At 57.4% G+C, this 14969-nt stretch overlaps 2 protein-coding genes across 7 annotated transcripts in view; one reads left to right on the top strand and one right to left on the bottom strand.

The window, feature by feature from the left end:
- Positions 1-208: 208 nt before the first annotated feature.
- On the bottom strand, positions 209-14890 carry GIGYF1 (GRB10 interacting GYF protein 1). 6 transcript variants are annotated; one of them, XM_029949867.1, is made up of 28 exons: positions 12045-14890; positions 10419-10637; positions 9525-9676; positions 9386-9447; positions 9206-9274; positions 8981-9110; positions 8774-8869; positions 8496-8607; positions 8283-8391; positions 7905-7945; positions 7511-7681; positions 7011-7264; positions 6804-6912; positions 6196-6333; positions 5950-6047; positions 5575-5746; positions 5286-5452; positions 5068-5168; positions 4865-4981; positions 4682-4782; positions 4437-4519; positions 4191-4331; positions 3874-4101; positions 3416-3600; positions 3159-3319; positions 2907-3064; positions 2695-2824; positions 209-2600 (listed from the first exon to the last, which is right to left on the bottom strand). In XM_029949867.1, the coding sequence occupies exons 5-28, from the start codon at positions 9238-9240 to the stop codon at positions 2548-2550; spliced, it is 3090 nt and encodes a 1029-aa protein (XP_029805727.1). In that variant the 5' UTR covers positions 9241-9274; positions 9386-9447; positions 9525-9676; positions 10419-10637; positions 12045-14890; the 3' UTR covers positions 209-2547. The 6 variants fall into 6 exon arrangements, with proteins under 6 accessions (XP_029805727.1, XP_029805726.1, XP_029805724.1 ...); XM_029949866.1 differs by having other exon boundaries at positions 9386-9676; XM_029949864.1 differs by having other exon boundaries at positions 9206-9447.
- Positions 13702-14969, top strand: part of POP7 (POP7 homolog, ribonuclease P/MRP subunit) — a 10832-nt gene continuing 9564 nt past the window's right edge. Inside the window, exon 1 of the mRNA XM_029949871.1 lies at positions 13702-13720. The gene's annotated coding sequence lies outside the window, so the exon portion shown is untranslated. The remainder of the gene's footprint in view (positions 13721-14969) is intronic.

The following is a 14969-nucleotide window of genomic DNA, read 5'->3' as shown; positions in this document are numbered from 1 at the left end:
GGGCCAGAGAGAAATGCCCACTCCTCCTCCAGCCTAAGCAGAAGTCAAGCAGGACCTTCTGTCCAGCAGGGCCACGGATGTTCCCAAACACACACAGCCCTGGGACTCTGCCTGGCTGACCACCATTGCCCCAGCCCACAGCTCAGTGCTGTCTCTCTGATCACAATGCCCCTTGCCCCTATCCCAAGATAAGACACAGAAGCAGAAGGGGAGAACACACACCAAGTTTTATTGGGGGAAAGGGAATATTTACAGGGGTAGGTAGAAGGAGAGGGGAGTCACACAGGGTAGGGGTGGGGGAGATTAGGGGTCCAAGGCAGACAAGGGGACACAGAACAGCCCCTGCACCCACCCCATCCCAGGGAGGATGGGAGAGCAGTTGGGGCCCAGGAAGACAGTGGGAAAGGACAGCGATGGGGGTGGAGTCCCTGGGCTGGGGGGCTCAGGGGCTTGTAAACATTGACCACTCTCAGAAGGGGATGGGGGTGGGAGAGGGCTCCCCCTACACTTCCTCACAGGGTTAAGGCCTCTCCAGGCTCAAGGGCCCCCTAAGTTCAAAGTCTCTTTAGCTGGGGGGAAGGGGAAGGAAGAAACAGGGAAGAGTGTCACCCCCCTCCCCTGCATTGGCTGCGGCAGGGGTGGGGGCAGTTACATTCAGTCACAACAGTACTCCCCGACACCTCTAATGCCGCCAAATACTGGCGTGAGGAAGGGGGGAGCTGGGGGGCCAGCAGCAGCAAGACGTTTCCCCCTGGCCCATCACCCCCTTATTGCTTTAGAGAGAATATTGTCTTTTCACGGACGCTAACACTGTTGAAACCAGGGAGAAGCAGGTGGAGGGTGCCCTCCACCCCCGAGGCCAGCTTTATCCCCCAACACTGACCCAGTTGCCACTTTGGTGCAAAACAAAACCAAACAAAAAACAACAAAAAAAATGTGGTCTCTCTCTAGGGATGGATGGGGAAAGAAATCGGGCCACTCCCCATTTCCCCAGGGCAGGAAGGACAAATACATTCATGGAGGGGAGGCAGTGGCAGAATCCTGCCCTAATACTGCACTCTGAGCAATGAGGTCGATGGGAGAAGTTAGAGGAGAAACCCAAAAGATACAAACTCTTAAAAAAGAAAGAAAGAAAGAAAAACACACAAAAATGGAGACAAACCCAGGTAGGTGACTGGGAATAAAGTTGGTGAGCTACAGAAGGGCAGCCTACCCCTAACCCAGGAGAGACGACGCTTCTATTCTTGACCCCCGCACCTCACCCAACATTAAAAACCATCAGGGGAGCAAGAAGGGGGAGAGGTCACTGGCTCCTCTCCCATTTGGTCAATGGAGGGGTCAGAGCAGGGCTGGGTGGTCCACATCCCACACAGCTGGCTGCAAACGGGGCCCTCCCTTCTGACAGCCCCCACACTGCAACCCAAAGCCCCATGCTGCCCACTCCCTTGGCCTCCGAGGCCCTCCTCTTGCCCCTTTCACAGGAGAAAACAGTCATTAAGTGGTGCCTCGCTCTCCAGCTCCCGGAGGAACTGCTCCACTCCCACCTCGCACAGGGTTGAGGCAGAAGGCGCAGCAGGGGCTTGTGGCCCAAAGAATACATTCATGTGGCAAGGCAGGGAGCTGAGGCTTTCAGCTTCACACCCAGGCCGTCCCCCAAAATGGCAGCAGTGGGGGAAGCCCCTCACCAGGGCCAGAGTGGAAGTTCTGCCACCCTGACGGCAGGATGAGGTTGGCACTGGCTAGCCCTCTCCCCTCCCGGCCGTCAGCCAGCACAGGATGGCAGCCTAGAGAGCTGAGGCGGCCCGGCCCATTTGTGCAACTTTCCCCTAAAGCAGCAAAGCCAAGGGACTACTTTGGCCCCCACCCCGGACACCTCTGCCACGGTCACAGCAACAAAGGGAGCCGTTCACAGCGGGTCCGGCCGGCGGGGCTGAGGGGGCCTCGCTGTGCAAACTGCTGGCACCCCAGCTTCCAGTTACCCCAGTGGCCCAACTATAGCAGGGCAGGGAGGGTAAGTGCAGCCTCGGGGGCCAGGCAGGACAGGTCCACAGGGCCTGTGTCCCCACTGCCCCAAAATAACAGTGTGTTTTTCTTTAAATCTCCTAACCTTTTTTTTTTTCCATTTTCTTTTTTCTTAAAAAACAAAAACACATACACACACAAAAAACCCCAAAAGACCTCTGTGGACCTTCCACTGTCACCCTTACTGTCCCTACAGGGGGAAGGGGTGCTTAGAGTCTAGTTTTTAACAATTTTTTTTTTTGTCTCTCCTAACAGTTTTCTTCAATGCTGTTTAAAATGCTTTTTTAAAAAAGAAAAAACAAACAAAAAAAACAAAAAACCCCCCAAAAACCCTTCCCCCCCAATCTGTAAAGTGCCTCGTGGTGGGTGAGTTAAGGTGCATCGTGTGGTTTGTAACAAGTGCTGGGGACCCCGCCCCTGCTTCCTCCTATGCTCCTGAGGGGAGCCTGCAGGCTGGGGACCCAAGGGTCCAAGCCGCTGCTGCCGCCCCTGGCCTACAGCCCAGGGGCTGGTGGGACGGGCTGGTCAGTAGTCATCCACGCTCTCGATCTCACCAGAAGGTCCGTGCAGGGAGTACCCTGAAGCCGGGGAGAAGCTGGGTTTGAGCTCTCCCCAGGCCCCCACCCCACACTGAGTAAGGAGCCGCCTTCATAGCTGCACCCCCTAACTTACCCAAGATGCTGGGATCTGAGTGCAGCATCAGCGCCCGCCTCTTGGCCTTGCTGCCCTCCCCAGGGCCAAGTTTGGTGCTGTGGTTGGTCTGAAAAGCTGTCTGCAGGGAGCCGCCGCTCAGCCAAGCCTCCTGTGAGGCTCAGAGAGGGAAGCTGGGTCAGCACAGTGAGGGGCAACGTCACCCCACCTGCCCAGGGCCAGTGGAGCCTCACCTGCTGCCGCTGCTGGCTGGCTTTCTGTTTGGCCCTCCGCTCCAGGAACTGTTTGGCAAATTCTTTGGCTTCCAGCGTGTCCCCCAAGCAGGACCGGATATAATCGTGGACATCATAGGGGGATTCTACCTCCTTGAGGATCGCTACAGCCATGGGTACTAAGGGACAGAAGAGAGGAACTGTCAGGGCCCACCTGATGCAAGTCAGGAAGCCCCGGGCCAGCCAGGCCACCCGAGGAGCTGTGGGCCATACCGTCCAGGCTGCCTGTGGTGCTCAATGTGTGCAGCATCTGCTCACACCACTGGGTGAAGCCGTCCTGGGGCCTGGGGATGCCCTGGAGCAGCTTCAGCAGCTTCTCCTCCTCCTCCGTCTTTTTGCGCACAGGCCGGCCTGACAGGTGGCTGTACGAGTCACTGAGTGGGATGGGGAGGAACCAGAGGTAGGAAAACAGCTGAGGCATGTCATAGCCTCCCCCCACCCCCACAGTGCAGACAGACCTCGGCACCCACCTGAGAGAGGGGCTGCTCCGGCTGTTCTTCAAGCCCAGGCTGCGGGCCAGGCTTCCGCTGCTCTTGAGGGTGTCCTCCCAGAGCCCCAGGCCACTGCCGCTGCCCCCACTCTTGTCGGGCCCGCCCCACAGTGGCCCAGCCTCAGACACCCACTGGTTCAGAGGAACAGCGCCCAGGCCCCCGAGCTGATATAGATGGCAGAAGTCAGGGTGACCCAAACACAGACATACACACTCAAAACAGCTAGGTGGGGACAGGGGCTCATTTAGGTGGCAAAGCATGGCCAGGTGAGAGCTGCCTAGAAGCGAGACCCATCGGAATCAGATCTGCACCTTATTCTCAGGCTGGAGAGTTTGGACTCAGTCATCCCTCCCCCCACCCCCAGAACTAACTGGAAGGGGTTCCTGAGGGCTCAAGACAAGCTGATCATTGGGGGAAGGGCTGGCCTGCCTGCTCACCACACGGTGGTTGGGGGCCTGGGCCCGTGACGGCTCCCGAGGTGGGGGCGGCTTATGCAGCTGCCGCTCGCCCTCCAGCTGCAGCTCCAGCAGCGTCTTCATGGACAGCCCCTGCTTGGCCAGGCCGGCCCACAGTGGCGGCGGGGAGCTGGGCGTGGGGGACGCTGGGACGGCGGTCACGGCCTGCTGCTGCTGCAGCAGCTTCAGCAGGAGCTCCTGCTGCCGCACCTGGAGGGGGAGAGACCGGGAGACGTGGTGAGAGGGAGCAGCCTGGCCCAAACCCCCGCCCAGCAGGGGCAGCCCAGCTGGGCCCACACCTGCTTGCGTCGAAACAGCTCCTCTTCCTCCTGCCGTCGCTTCTGCTCCTCCTGCTGCTGCTGCCGGCGCTTCTCCTCCCGCCGCTTGCGCTCCTCCTCCTCCCGCTTCGCCCTGAGCTCCACTTCTCTGCGCTCTTGGAACTGGTGCAGGAAACCGACTCAGATGGCAGAGCTGGGGCCCCCAGCCTTCCCTGCATCGGTCTGGCCCTTGCCACTCAGGACCCCGGCCCCATAAAGCCCACTCACTTTGTGTTGCAGCTGGAGTTGTTCTAGAATTGGACCCTGAGTCGAAGAGTTAATTGGTATGTCCCAAAGACTGGCCTCACCGCCTACAGGAAGCAAAGCAGCTGCAGGAGGAAGCTCGGGTGCCGTGGGACTGGAATGCATTAGGCAGGAGCAGAAACAGAGCCCCTGTGCCCGCTGGGGCTGGGGCTGGGGCTGGAGCACCAGGGTTCAGAACACAGGGGTCAGGGGACAGGCTGGCCACACACCTGACTGTGATGAGGCTGAGGTATGTATGTCCCAGAGGGGACCTGAATCTGGCACCGACAAGGACCGGTTCATGGTAGGGAGCAGGTTCTGGTCCCCGCCTCTGGAAAGCAGAGCGAGGAGTCTCAGGACGAGTCCCTCTTGGGTCTGTCCCCCTCCCCCTGCCACACAGACCAGCCCCGGACCTGGGCGGTTTGAGAGCCTGAAGCTGCTGCAGGAATGCAGTGAGCTGCTGCTGCTGTGGCGGCGTCAGGTCCCCCAGAGCAGCCTTCTCCCGGAGCGCGCACTGCGGGAGCTGCCGGCTGCAGACACAGGACTGGCGTCAAGCAGGGAGAGGCCACAGAGCCGGCACCCAGCCTGACCCACAAGACCTTCGAGGCCCCGGTACCTGCCAACCAGCTGCAGAAACTGCTGGTGCTGCAGCTGCTGGTACAAGGCTGCTGCGGCCAGCTCCTGTTGCTTCTTCAGCCGATCCTGGTCCATGTTGCCCTGAGTGAGGGCCAGAGCGCTTCTGTGGCTCTGACCTCATCCCGTCCCGCGCTGCCTGCCGCCATCCGTCTGCCTCCCACTTCCCCGTCCTGCTCCCCTCCAGGTGGACATGCTCACCAGCAGTGGGGGTGGCGAGGGTCCCGGGGCAAAGGGCACACGACCCCACATCTTGATCACCTCACCCAGGGGCTGGAAGCCCTCATCACAGCCCCGCTTCACAAGCAATGACATGGAGAAATAGCCCGCCTGGAACCATTCCGCCATCTCCTGGGTTGTAAAGGGGCCTGGACCGAGGGAAAGGGGACTTCAGTCAGAAAGCTGCACCCCAGAAGCCCTGAACAAGAACGATGTCGTCCCCCTGCTCCCCGCACCCCCCACTGTATGGCTCCCACTGCCCCCCAAGCACCTTGGATCTCCCCCTGCGGGTCCTTGTAGAACCACTTCCGGGCCGCGCCGTGGCTGAGAGGGAGGGCAGTGGCAGCTGCTGAGTGGCGCAGACCCTGGGCCTGCATGGCGGCCGTAAACTGCTCCTCCTCCAGGGAGCTGTCCTGCAGGGAGGCTACCAGCTTCTCTGCCTCCTGGGAGACCAGGAAGAGAGAGAAAGCTCAATTGCCCAACCCAGACAACATCAGGATGAGGATGGGGCTAAGGTCTGGGGGTCAGATCACGAGGCAGAGAAACGGATGAGGAAAGCTAGGAACTAAGCAGGGACACAGAGGACAATGGCCCTCTGTCTTCTGTAGGGGAGGATCCCTAGAGCCTTTTAAGGCTTCCCTCACACCTGCTGCAGATGCTTCAGGCCTTCATCATCCTCCAGATCCCCGGGTGGGCCAGGGGGTGAGCCCACACCAGGACTCAGCTGCATCCCTCTCATATCGTCTAGGAGTGAAGAAAGAAAGTGCAATAAAGAATCCAGAGAAAGGAAGGAGATGCCCACCATTCCACCCTCATTCCAGAGGAACAGGCTGTAATTCTAGCCCTCCCGCCCCCCACAAGAAAGGGGTGCGTCCCATCAACCCCAGGTTACCTTCAGTCGCTGGAAGATCTTTTTCTGTAGCATCATCACCTTCCCCGTTAGGTCCCCAGAGTGGGCCCAAGGCGGGCAGTGGGGGTGGGGAACTGGAGTTCTCCTCCTGGGGAGGCAGTGGGGTCAGCTCCTTCCCTCCTGAAAAAGAAGGGCAATTACCAGAATTCAAAACCAACCAGCTGGAAGGCCTTAAAAATGATTTAGAAAAATCCTTCATCTGCAGCCAGAACCTAGGCCTCTGGGCATTGAATCTACCCACTTAGCTTTGGTCAACCCTGCTAACACCCAGCCAATCAGCAATACTAACCCCACTTTGCAACACCAGACACGTTGCATGTACGTCCGGGTCACCGCCTAGGGCTGTACACAAAACAACACATGCTTGCACCACATTCCTTAGGTCCTCCAAAGACTTTTCATGGGTCACGGTGATTACACCAGGGTTTCATCTGGCACCCTGCCACTCAGACCTACCCCCTGATGACACCTGCTCTTCTCGCAGGCCACCTTCTCCTGAATGTGCCCAGCCCCAAGAGGGCCCTTTGCCTGCCCCACCAGGCTCCAGGTGCTCTGCCTCCTCCCCACCCTGCGCTGTCCCTGGGGCTCACCCGCCTCAGGGCCTGCCTCCTCCAGTGCTTCGGAAGGCTCTTCCTCCTCTTCCTCTACGCCCTGGAAGTCGAGCTCCTGCTCTTCAGGAATAGGCTCCTTGGGGCCCTTCTGCATAGGGTTAGGGAACACAGTGGGGATGAAGAGCAGAGGCTGAGTGGGAGCTGCCCCCACCCAGGGAGACCTTCCCCTCGCCTCCTCATGTATACCTTGAGAGGCAGAAAAGCCCCAGAGGCATCAAAGGTGCCCATCTCCTCATCTTCATCATCCAGGCACCATTCTGGGAGCCCATCCTTGTCCTCCTCAAAGCCATCAGGCCCTCGGCACCTCCGGAGGTGAGAGGGGCCTCCCCCACCCCGCCCCTCCTCTTCACCACACCCTCCTCGATCCCCTCGCAAATCAAATTCAAACTTGCGACGCCGGTCCCCATGTTCCCGCCAGCCAGCAGAGCGGGGGCCGCTATCTGGGCAGGAAAAGTCCAGAGAAGGAAAATCAGTATCCTAGGCAAGCCGGCCTTCGCTCTTCTGCTGCCCACTGGGAAGCCCCCCACCCCCACTCCCACCAGCAACAATGGGCATCTCCAAGCCTGCCCTCCCACCTACTCCCCTCCAGAAAACTTTCTGTTCCCTCCACTCGGCCATGGAAACAAACCCACAGGAAGTTCTTGCCACCACTGCCCCCCACAACACCCATCCGGCCCCAACCTCACCAGGGCTGGCTGAGCGCCAGCGGTCGCCATCTCGTCGGGGTCCTGCCCCAAGTCTCCAACTGCCCTCCTCCTCTTCCTCTTGCTCCTCGCGGAGAGAACGCCAGTTCTCGCTATCTGAGCGGGCATGTTCCTTCCTCGGGCCAGCCCCTCCCTCCTCAAACCCGGATCGTGCTTGGGGGTGGGGGAAGACACAGTCAGTGGAAGGGCAGCCACGGACCCTGGAAGACTTTTACTACAAACCTTGCGATAAAAGAGCAGCCCAGCTCCAGGCCCTCCTGCTCCCACCACCACCCTCAGAAAACACCTTCCCCCGCACGGGATCACCCATTCTAGTCCTCCCCCAACCTCTCAAGGATCCTGAGGACCCAGCCACCACCCTTGCCACTCTCCATACCTCCATCCCTCCTGGCCGACTTCTCGAACCTTCTCTCGCCTCTGCAGAAGCAAAGGTGTTAGTCAAAGCAGGACAGCTTTCCCCTACCCGACCTGCAGCATCTCCACACAACTTGTCCCTTCTGCCCCAAAAAGGGTGGGAAGAGGGAGGGCTGCGGGAGGGGTGGCTAGGAAAAATTCAGTCTTGGGAGGGAGCCCTAGGGGACACACAGAATCCAAAGAGAGGAAGGCGGCAGGGAGTCAGGGTGCAAACAGGGAAGATCTCAGACCAAGGCTTATTCCGTGAATCCCCTGCTGCTCTCTAATGACAAAGGCCCGAGCCCCCCTCCACAGGACACCAGAACCGAGCTGTGGGGCTTCTCCACTATGCTGCGGGCACCTGTCATCCCAACTCTGGCTACGCTGGATCTCCCGGGGGTTTCGGCCAAAGGCTCCTTCGCCTTCTTCGATGCTTCTTTGGTAAAAGCAACTGTCACCACGGCCTCGGCCTGGAGAAAGGAGGAGATGCACGTGGGAAACCTGCCTGATCGTCGCTCTGCACCCTCAAAACCACCGGCCCCACGCCCCCGGAACACATGGTCGCCCCCTCTACCTCGGCTCCGAGTGCTGCCCCTGCCACGGGAGGCGCCACCTAGGGGGGGGCCAGCCCCTTTCCCCATCAGCCTCAGCACAGCCACACTGTTCACTGACAGGGAGAAGTTTCTCTGAGGAGGGAGCCAGGGGTGGGAGTGAGGACCCAGGCCCCCCCCCCCCCCCCCCCCCCCGCCCCCTGCCCAGAACAACCTCCACCACCTGTCTTTCCAGCTTCAGCCCCTCTCTCCAAGCTGGAGACCCAGCACCCTGCCCCGCAAGGCCCCGGCCCAGCCCCACCTGCTCCTCCTCAGTCAGAGGCTCGAGCGCCAGGGGCTGCAGCGGCTCTTCCTGCAGCACCGCAGCAAACTCCTTATCCTGCAGTTCGTCGGGTACCTGTCAATTGGGGCAGGAAAGCTGAGGTCCCACGTGTTCCTGGACCCACTCCACTGGCTGAGATCAAATGGGCAACCGGGCCACATACCCCACGCTCTCGCCTAGCCCCACCTTGTTCTCCTTGACGTAGAGAGCGAGCATCTCTTCTCGCCCGTAGCGATAGTCAGCCAGCTTGTATTTGGGCATGGCGGGGGATGGGGGTGGAGAGGCCACACTGCCACCACTGGAAAGGGCCCTCAGCCTAGAAAAGGGACACAGGAAAGGAAAGAAACAGGAGTCTGAGCAGCCCTATTCTTCCCTGTTTCTCTGCAGCATCCAAAGCATTGTCTGACTCACCACTCGGGCCCAAAATTGAGGGTCTCTGCTGCCATTGTGGAGCTGGGCGTATCCTCAACGTCCGAGGGGCTGAAGGGACGAGGGGGGAACCCGGGGTTCACTCTCTAAACACCTGTGGAGGCCTTGAAGACAACACACCACACACCTGGAGAACCCCAAGAGGGTACGGAAAGGACTCACCTAAACCAGCCACGTGCCACTCACACCATGAGTTAAGTGGACAGTCACAAGGTGGGGAAGACCTGGGAGGGGAGTAAACAGGGCAGGTGGAGCCCCTTCCAGCTGCAACAGGAGGTATCTCCCTCTACCCCAGACTTACGTGGCAGCCTTGCCCCAGGAAGCAGGTAGGGCCGGGACGGGGCTCTCCTTAGGCAGGGGCCTTTGCTGGAAAGAACCAAGGTCTCTAAGCTACAGGATGCTGATCTGACTGCAGTGGTGCCCAGGAAGGGAGCTTCACATCCAGGAAAGATCCTTACCAAGACGCAAGAAAATAAAGCGAGGGTTAAACTAATGGGCCAGATGGGCCTCCCCACATCTGGCCCTCCTCTATGCTGCAACATGGGGAGACCCACAGCTGCTGGAGGCTTCTAGTTTTCCAGTGCAGGGGGCCATGGCCTCTGTGCCTGTCCCTCCTCCTCCCTGTCCCTGTTAGGCTGCAAGTGTGGTTAATCCACTCAGCAGAGCTTACAGAGGCGCCAGCAGTGTGAGAGCATGCCAGGCAGCTCTCCAGGCCCAGGCGCCTTGCAGTGTGGCGTGGTATTTGGGATGGGGCTGGGTGAGGCCCGGGAGCAGGAGCAGGACACACAAAACAAAGGTAAAACACGAACAAGTAAGGAAACAAACAAACACAACCCATCAGAGCCACAAATATCCTAGAGACAGAAAACATCAGTTATGGGAAGAATTACAAATGAAACCTGGAGGCAAAGTTACCTCCCTTGTGAAAAATCTCAGGGCTGCCTGTTTGGCAGTTAGAATCCAGGGATTCCGTTCAGGGGGAGAGCCAGTGGGATGGGAGCGGTGGTGAGGAGGTCCTACTCCAGGGCCAAAGACAGGGTGCACGGAAGGCTACAGGCAGATGAGTCCAGCCAGTGCTCCCTCGGCCTGGTTTACCCAATAGGAATCAACACTTTTCCAGGGATCGGAAAAAGCCCACTCACAACTACTAAGAACCAAAAAGAGAACATTATGAACTAGGAGGAAAAACCCTCACCATAAAGTAGAAATGAGGTTGACAGAAGCAGTGACAGCGACCTGTCCCCCTAAGGAACAGCAGAGGAGGCTCTCAGGGGGCAGCGCATCCCCGGCGGCTCCGAGCGAGGACGGGCGGCTGAGGTCTCAGGGAGCTGCACAAGGGCTTCCCTCACTGGCTGGGGAGGAGGCCGGACCGGAGCGCCTCCGAAGTTTCCATCAAGTCCAGGACTCCACAACTCTGGGAAGAGAGGAGGAAGGGTTTCTACCAGAGGGGCCAAGGGGGAGTAGTGCTCACAACTGCAGACAGGAAGACAAAGCAAAATGCCATGACAGAAGTGGGATCCATTCCCAACATCATGATGTCCCAGGAGGAAACTGGGCTTTGGGATATCATCTAGAACGGGGTGGACCACCCTGGCCATGGCTATCTCTTCCACAACAGCCCCAACTGGCCACTCCTGGCAACGGAGCAACCCATTGCACACGTCACCATTAGGAGACACATCTATTGAAAAGCCCTTGCTTGGGGCGCCCAGGGGGCTCAGTTGGTTAAGCAGCCGACTTTGGCTCAGGTCCTGATCTCATGGTTCGTGGGTTCGAGCCCCGCATCGGGCTCTGTGCTGACAGCTTGGAGTCTGGAGCCTGTTTCAGATTCGATGTCTCCCTCTCTCTCTGCCCCTCCCCTGCTCGCAATGTCTCTCTCAAAAATAAATAAATACATTTGAAAAGCTCTTCCTTTTCACTGGATTCACACAGGCCTCCCAGGATAAGAGTGAGGTTCCTTCTTTCCACTCTACAGCCCTTACCAAATGTGCCCAATCAACCTTAAAGATATTATGCTAAACAGAACAGCCCAGTCACAGAAGAACAAATCCTGTAGGATACCTCTTGTGTGAGATTCCTAGAGGATCCAAATTTAGAGACACATAGAACAATGGGGGCCAGGGCTGGCAGAGGGGTCGGGGGGGGGGGGGGGGGGGGAGAGCTAGGAGGTGTTTAATTGTTAAGAAGTTTCAGCCAAAGTGGGGCCAACTATGGTCAATACTCTAAATGTTGTGATTGGGTCCCGCCAAAAGTAACAAGTACTCTGGGCAATGTGAATGGTTAAACCTGCTGTCAATAATATTGTATAATAATAATTGGATCACTGTACCTATGTCACAATTTCCTGTAACTCCCCCTTCCCAAACTCATAAAAGTCCTACCCCATCTTTGTTCGGGGCTCTCTGGCTCTCCCCGTTCCACCAGCTTGGAGTGAGCAGAGGCCCGGGTTCGAACCTGCAATAAATGACCCTTGCTTTTTGGCTTTGGGGGAAAAAAAAAAAAGGGGGCCAACTAAAAAGTTCTGGAGACAGACGGTGGGGACAGTTGCACAACATGAACATACTGAACCTCACAGAACCATAGGCTCAAAAATGGTTAAATGGCCTGTTTTACCACCGCTCACCTACCCACCCAAAAGGCTTAGGGGGAAAAAAGACATTTGGGAAGAGCTATTACATACCGAAGTCTTCCTCACTCCAAAGAAAACACCCCACATTCCTTCAAACAAACCTCAGGAGAGGCTGTTGTGAGCCTCCCGAAATTCATTCCAGAAGAGCCCCATCCTCATGGAAGGCCGCTGTGGGAACAGAGGACAACTCACCCTCCCTCCCTCCCAGGGAATGGCAAAGACAGCTCTCCTCCACACTCTCCACTTCTTGCCTTTGTCTTTCTGTCCTGGTTGAAGGGGCAAATTGAGGCAAAGTGGCTCCTGGTGTGAGAAGCAGGGAAACTGCAGACCTGCAGAGGCAAAGGAGAGGCAGTCAGGGCAGAGGAAGCGGAGCAGCTGGGGAAAAAAGTCACGTCTCTGAGCTGGCCCAGCCACAGGGGGACCTGGTCCAGCAGCCGGTCGCTGCCCGGCCGTCCTTCAGACCAAAGGAAGCACCACGAAATGGCACACGAGCCACCCTGGTGGGCCCCACCCCTCCACACAGGTGTGCTTCTGCTTCACGTTTCCTCCAAGCCAGTGGTTCTGTCTGAACTGGGGGCGCCTGTGCTGCAGGGCACATGTGGCAGTATCTGGACATCGTTTTTGCTGGCCAGACCTGAAAGGCCCTACTGGCCTCCGACAATGCCCTCGACAGGAATTAGAAGGCCCAATGCAACAACAGTGCCTGGGCCCAGGGCGCCTCCCCTGTCTCACAAGCGCAGGGAGAGCCTGCTCTGTGTTTATGGGGAAGAACAGAAGACAGAAGAGACCACATTTACTCCAGTGCAGTCTCCCCGAACAGCAAGCAGGGAAATCGTTTCCTAATTATATTGTCCCTTGAGAGAAATCTGAAACCCTGCCAGGAGGGAAATCCTCAAGAAGAGGTTTAAAAAACTGTGTGAAGTCTATCACAAACTCTCAAAGCCACCTGTTTGGATCCTTTTCCAATGGAGGAAAGAGCCAGGACAGACAGCAGACAGAACTGAGGACAGCACCCTTTCCTGGCTTCTTGATCTAAGGGTCTCCTCGGAGGCTCTTTCCCACTTACCTGCCACCCCTACCTTCAGCATCGGCCTGCCTCACCTCCCTGCCTGGCTCCTTCCATCCCTCTGCCCCATCTTCTTTCTCAGTTCCTTGGTATACCAGCTCCCTCCTGCCTTTGGATTTATTGCTATTAAAAGACTGCCCCCTGCTGGAGTTGAGGAAAAAGAACACACTGGTCCAGGGTGCTCACAACAGGCTTGCAGGAACAGGAGGGAATCCTGTTCTCTGGGGTTCAGTACTCTAAGGAGAAAAGGATCGAAAGAATAGGCAATCCTAATAGATGATAAGTTAACATTATTTCCTCTTTCCATCACCCCTAAAATTAGCCCCATTCCAGAGCAATGTGCCTTGGCACAAAAAGGTACCACACTATTAACAGAAGTGGAGTCCCAAAGTCCCCAACATCTGAGCAACCAGCAACCTCCCAGTCCCAAGCCTGCTGGGTAGTGACTCTGCCCTTTTACAAGAAGCAGAGATCCTCCATGCATAGTAGGGTAACTCTGAGGCTCAGAAAGGGGTGCAAGCCTATGTTCCCCCAACCTGGTCAGCGATCCCAGCTCCCTCCTCTCTAAGCCATCATGACAAATAACGAACGCCCCTTGGCAAGTTGACCAGTTAAGTTTTCAAAGCGCTTTCACACTTTACCTCATGTGATCCCTTCTGCCCACTTGCCCAGTCTTGGGACCTAGCCAGGGAAAACAAGGAAGGAAGGATGCAGCTGGCCCCACAGGGGACCCCATGTCCCCGCACATTATTCGAGATCGGAGAAGAGATCCACAAGAAGCAGGAACCACCCTGAGTACTTTGTGAGTTTTAAGCCATTTTAAATTTCCCTTTAGAATTTTGTAAGCCTTGTGCATAGCAACCTCTTCTCCCTTGCTCTCTTCTAAAGTGGGGCTACTTTTTCTATCCCTAATTCCAACCACAAAGACAAACTAGAGTCTTTTTAATTTATCAAATTGCAACAATACTAATTCGTCCCCTGGCTAAAAAAAGGCAGGCCGGAGGTCTAAGAACACAACTCACTTGACTGTAATCACCATATAGGTCCCCTGAGGCCCTGGGTCCCCAGGCCAAGGCAGCAACACAAAATCCAGATCGGTCTCAACCCTTCCCAACTACATACTAGACTAACAGCTAGAAACTAAAACTGGAGCTGGGTGAAGGTGAGTGGCCTGAGACACATAGGGAACAGTGCAGATGCAGGACCTGGGAAGGGGACCGGCCTATTGGCACTCAAAGGGTTTCAGACGCAGAGGCGGGGTTGGGGGGGACGGGACGCTCCAAGGCTAAGGTGCAACTGGCAGCTCAGTGAAGCAGTGGAGAGACTTGTGTGGAGGCTGATGTTTGGGTAAGCAGCAATAAGGAGGACAGAGAGATGGGCGGGTGGAGGAAAGGATGGGCCAACAACAATCGACTTAGCATCTCCCAGGGCCGGGGTCCTATGAAGGACCAGACCTGGAGCTTACCGGGAATTCTGGTTGGATAAGAAATGCCAGATGAGGAGGGTTTCTTTCAAGTTAACTCAGGAAAGGGGGAGGGGGGCGGGAGGCTAAGTGTGAGGGGCTGTGGCCAGGGAGCTTCTGCATCGGAGGCGCTGGGAAGGGCCTGGCCTGGAGGCAGGAAAGACTTAAGGTGTTAAAAACGGCCCGGCAACAGGGAGCAAGGAGACCCCTATGACCAAGCATTAATGTCGCTCGTTGAAAAGAAATTTAGGTGAAGACCCAGTGAAGGTGCTTTGGTTAAGAGGAAAGGTTTCCACGTTGGCCAAAGTCATGGAACGCCTGGACTTTCAGACTTGCAGGGCCCAGCTAATTCCGATAAGAGCCCGGAGGCACGCCTGGGGAAAAGTCTCCAGGGAGCGCCGGGCATTAGGGTCGGGGGGCCCCCGGGCGGGCCCGGCGGAGATGCGGATGGACAGGAGGGGTCGGGCCGCACTGCCGAGGGGCCCGAGGGCAACCGTTAGGAGCGCGGGGGTGGGAAGGAGGCGGGCCGCCCGGGAGGACGCCGTGCCCTTCAGGGAGGGGGCGCCAGGTGCGAGGGGCGAGGGCGGCC

Source organism: Suricata suricatta, chromosome 8 (assembly GCF_006229205.1).
Source record: "Suricata suricatta isolate VVHF042 chromosome 8, meerkat_22Aug2017_6uvM2_HiC, whole genome shotgun sequence".
NCBI lineage: Eukaryota > Metazoa > Chordata > Mammalia > Carnivora > Herpestidae > Suricata > Suricata suricatta.
This window is presented reverse-complemented; position numbering and strand designations above follow the sequence as displayed.

Coding starts and splice junctions, on each gene's coding strand:
- GIGYF1 (XM_029949866.1), bottom strand. CDS start 9,240: ATGGCAGCAGAGACCCTCAATTTTGGGCCCGAGTG. Junction 9,111..9,205: donor CTCAATTTTGGGCCCGAGTG/GTGAGTCAGACA, acceptor TCCCTTTTCTAG/GCTGAGGGCCCTTTCCAGTG. Junction 6,334..6,803: donor GGAGGCAGGCCCTGAGGCGG/GTGAGCCCCAGG, acceptor CTTCTTTTTCAG/GAGGGAAGGAGCTGACCCCA.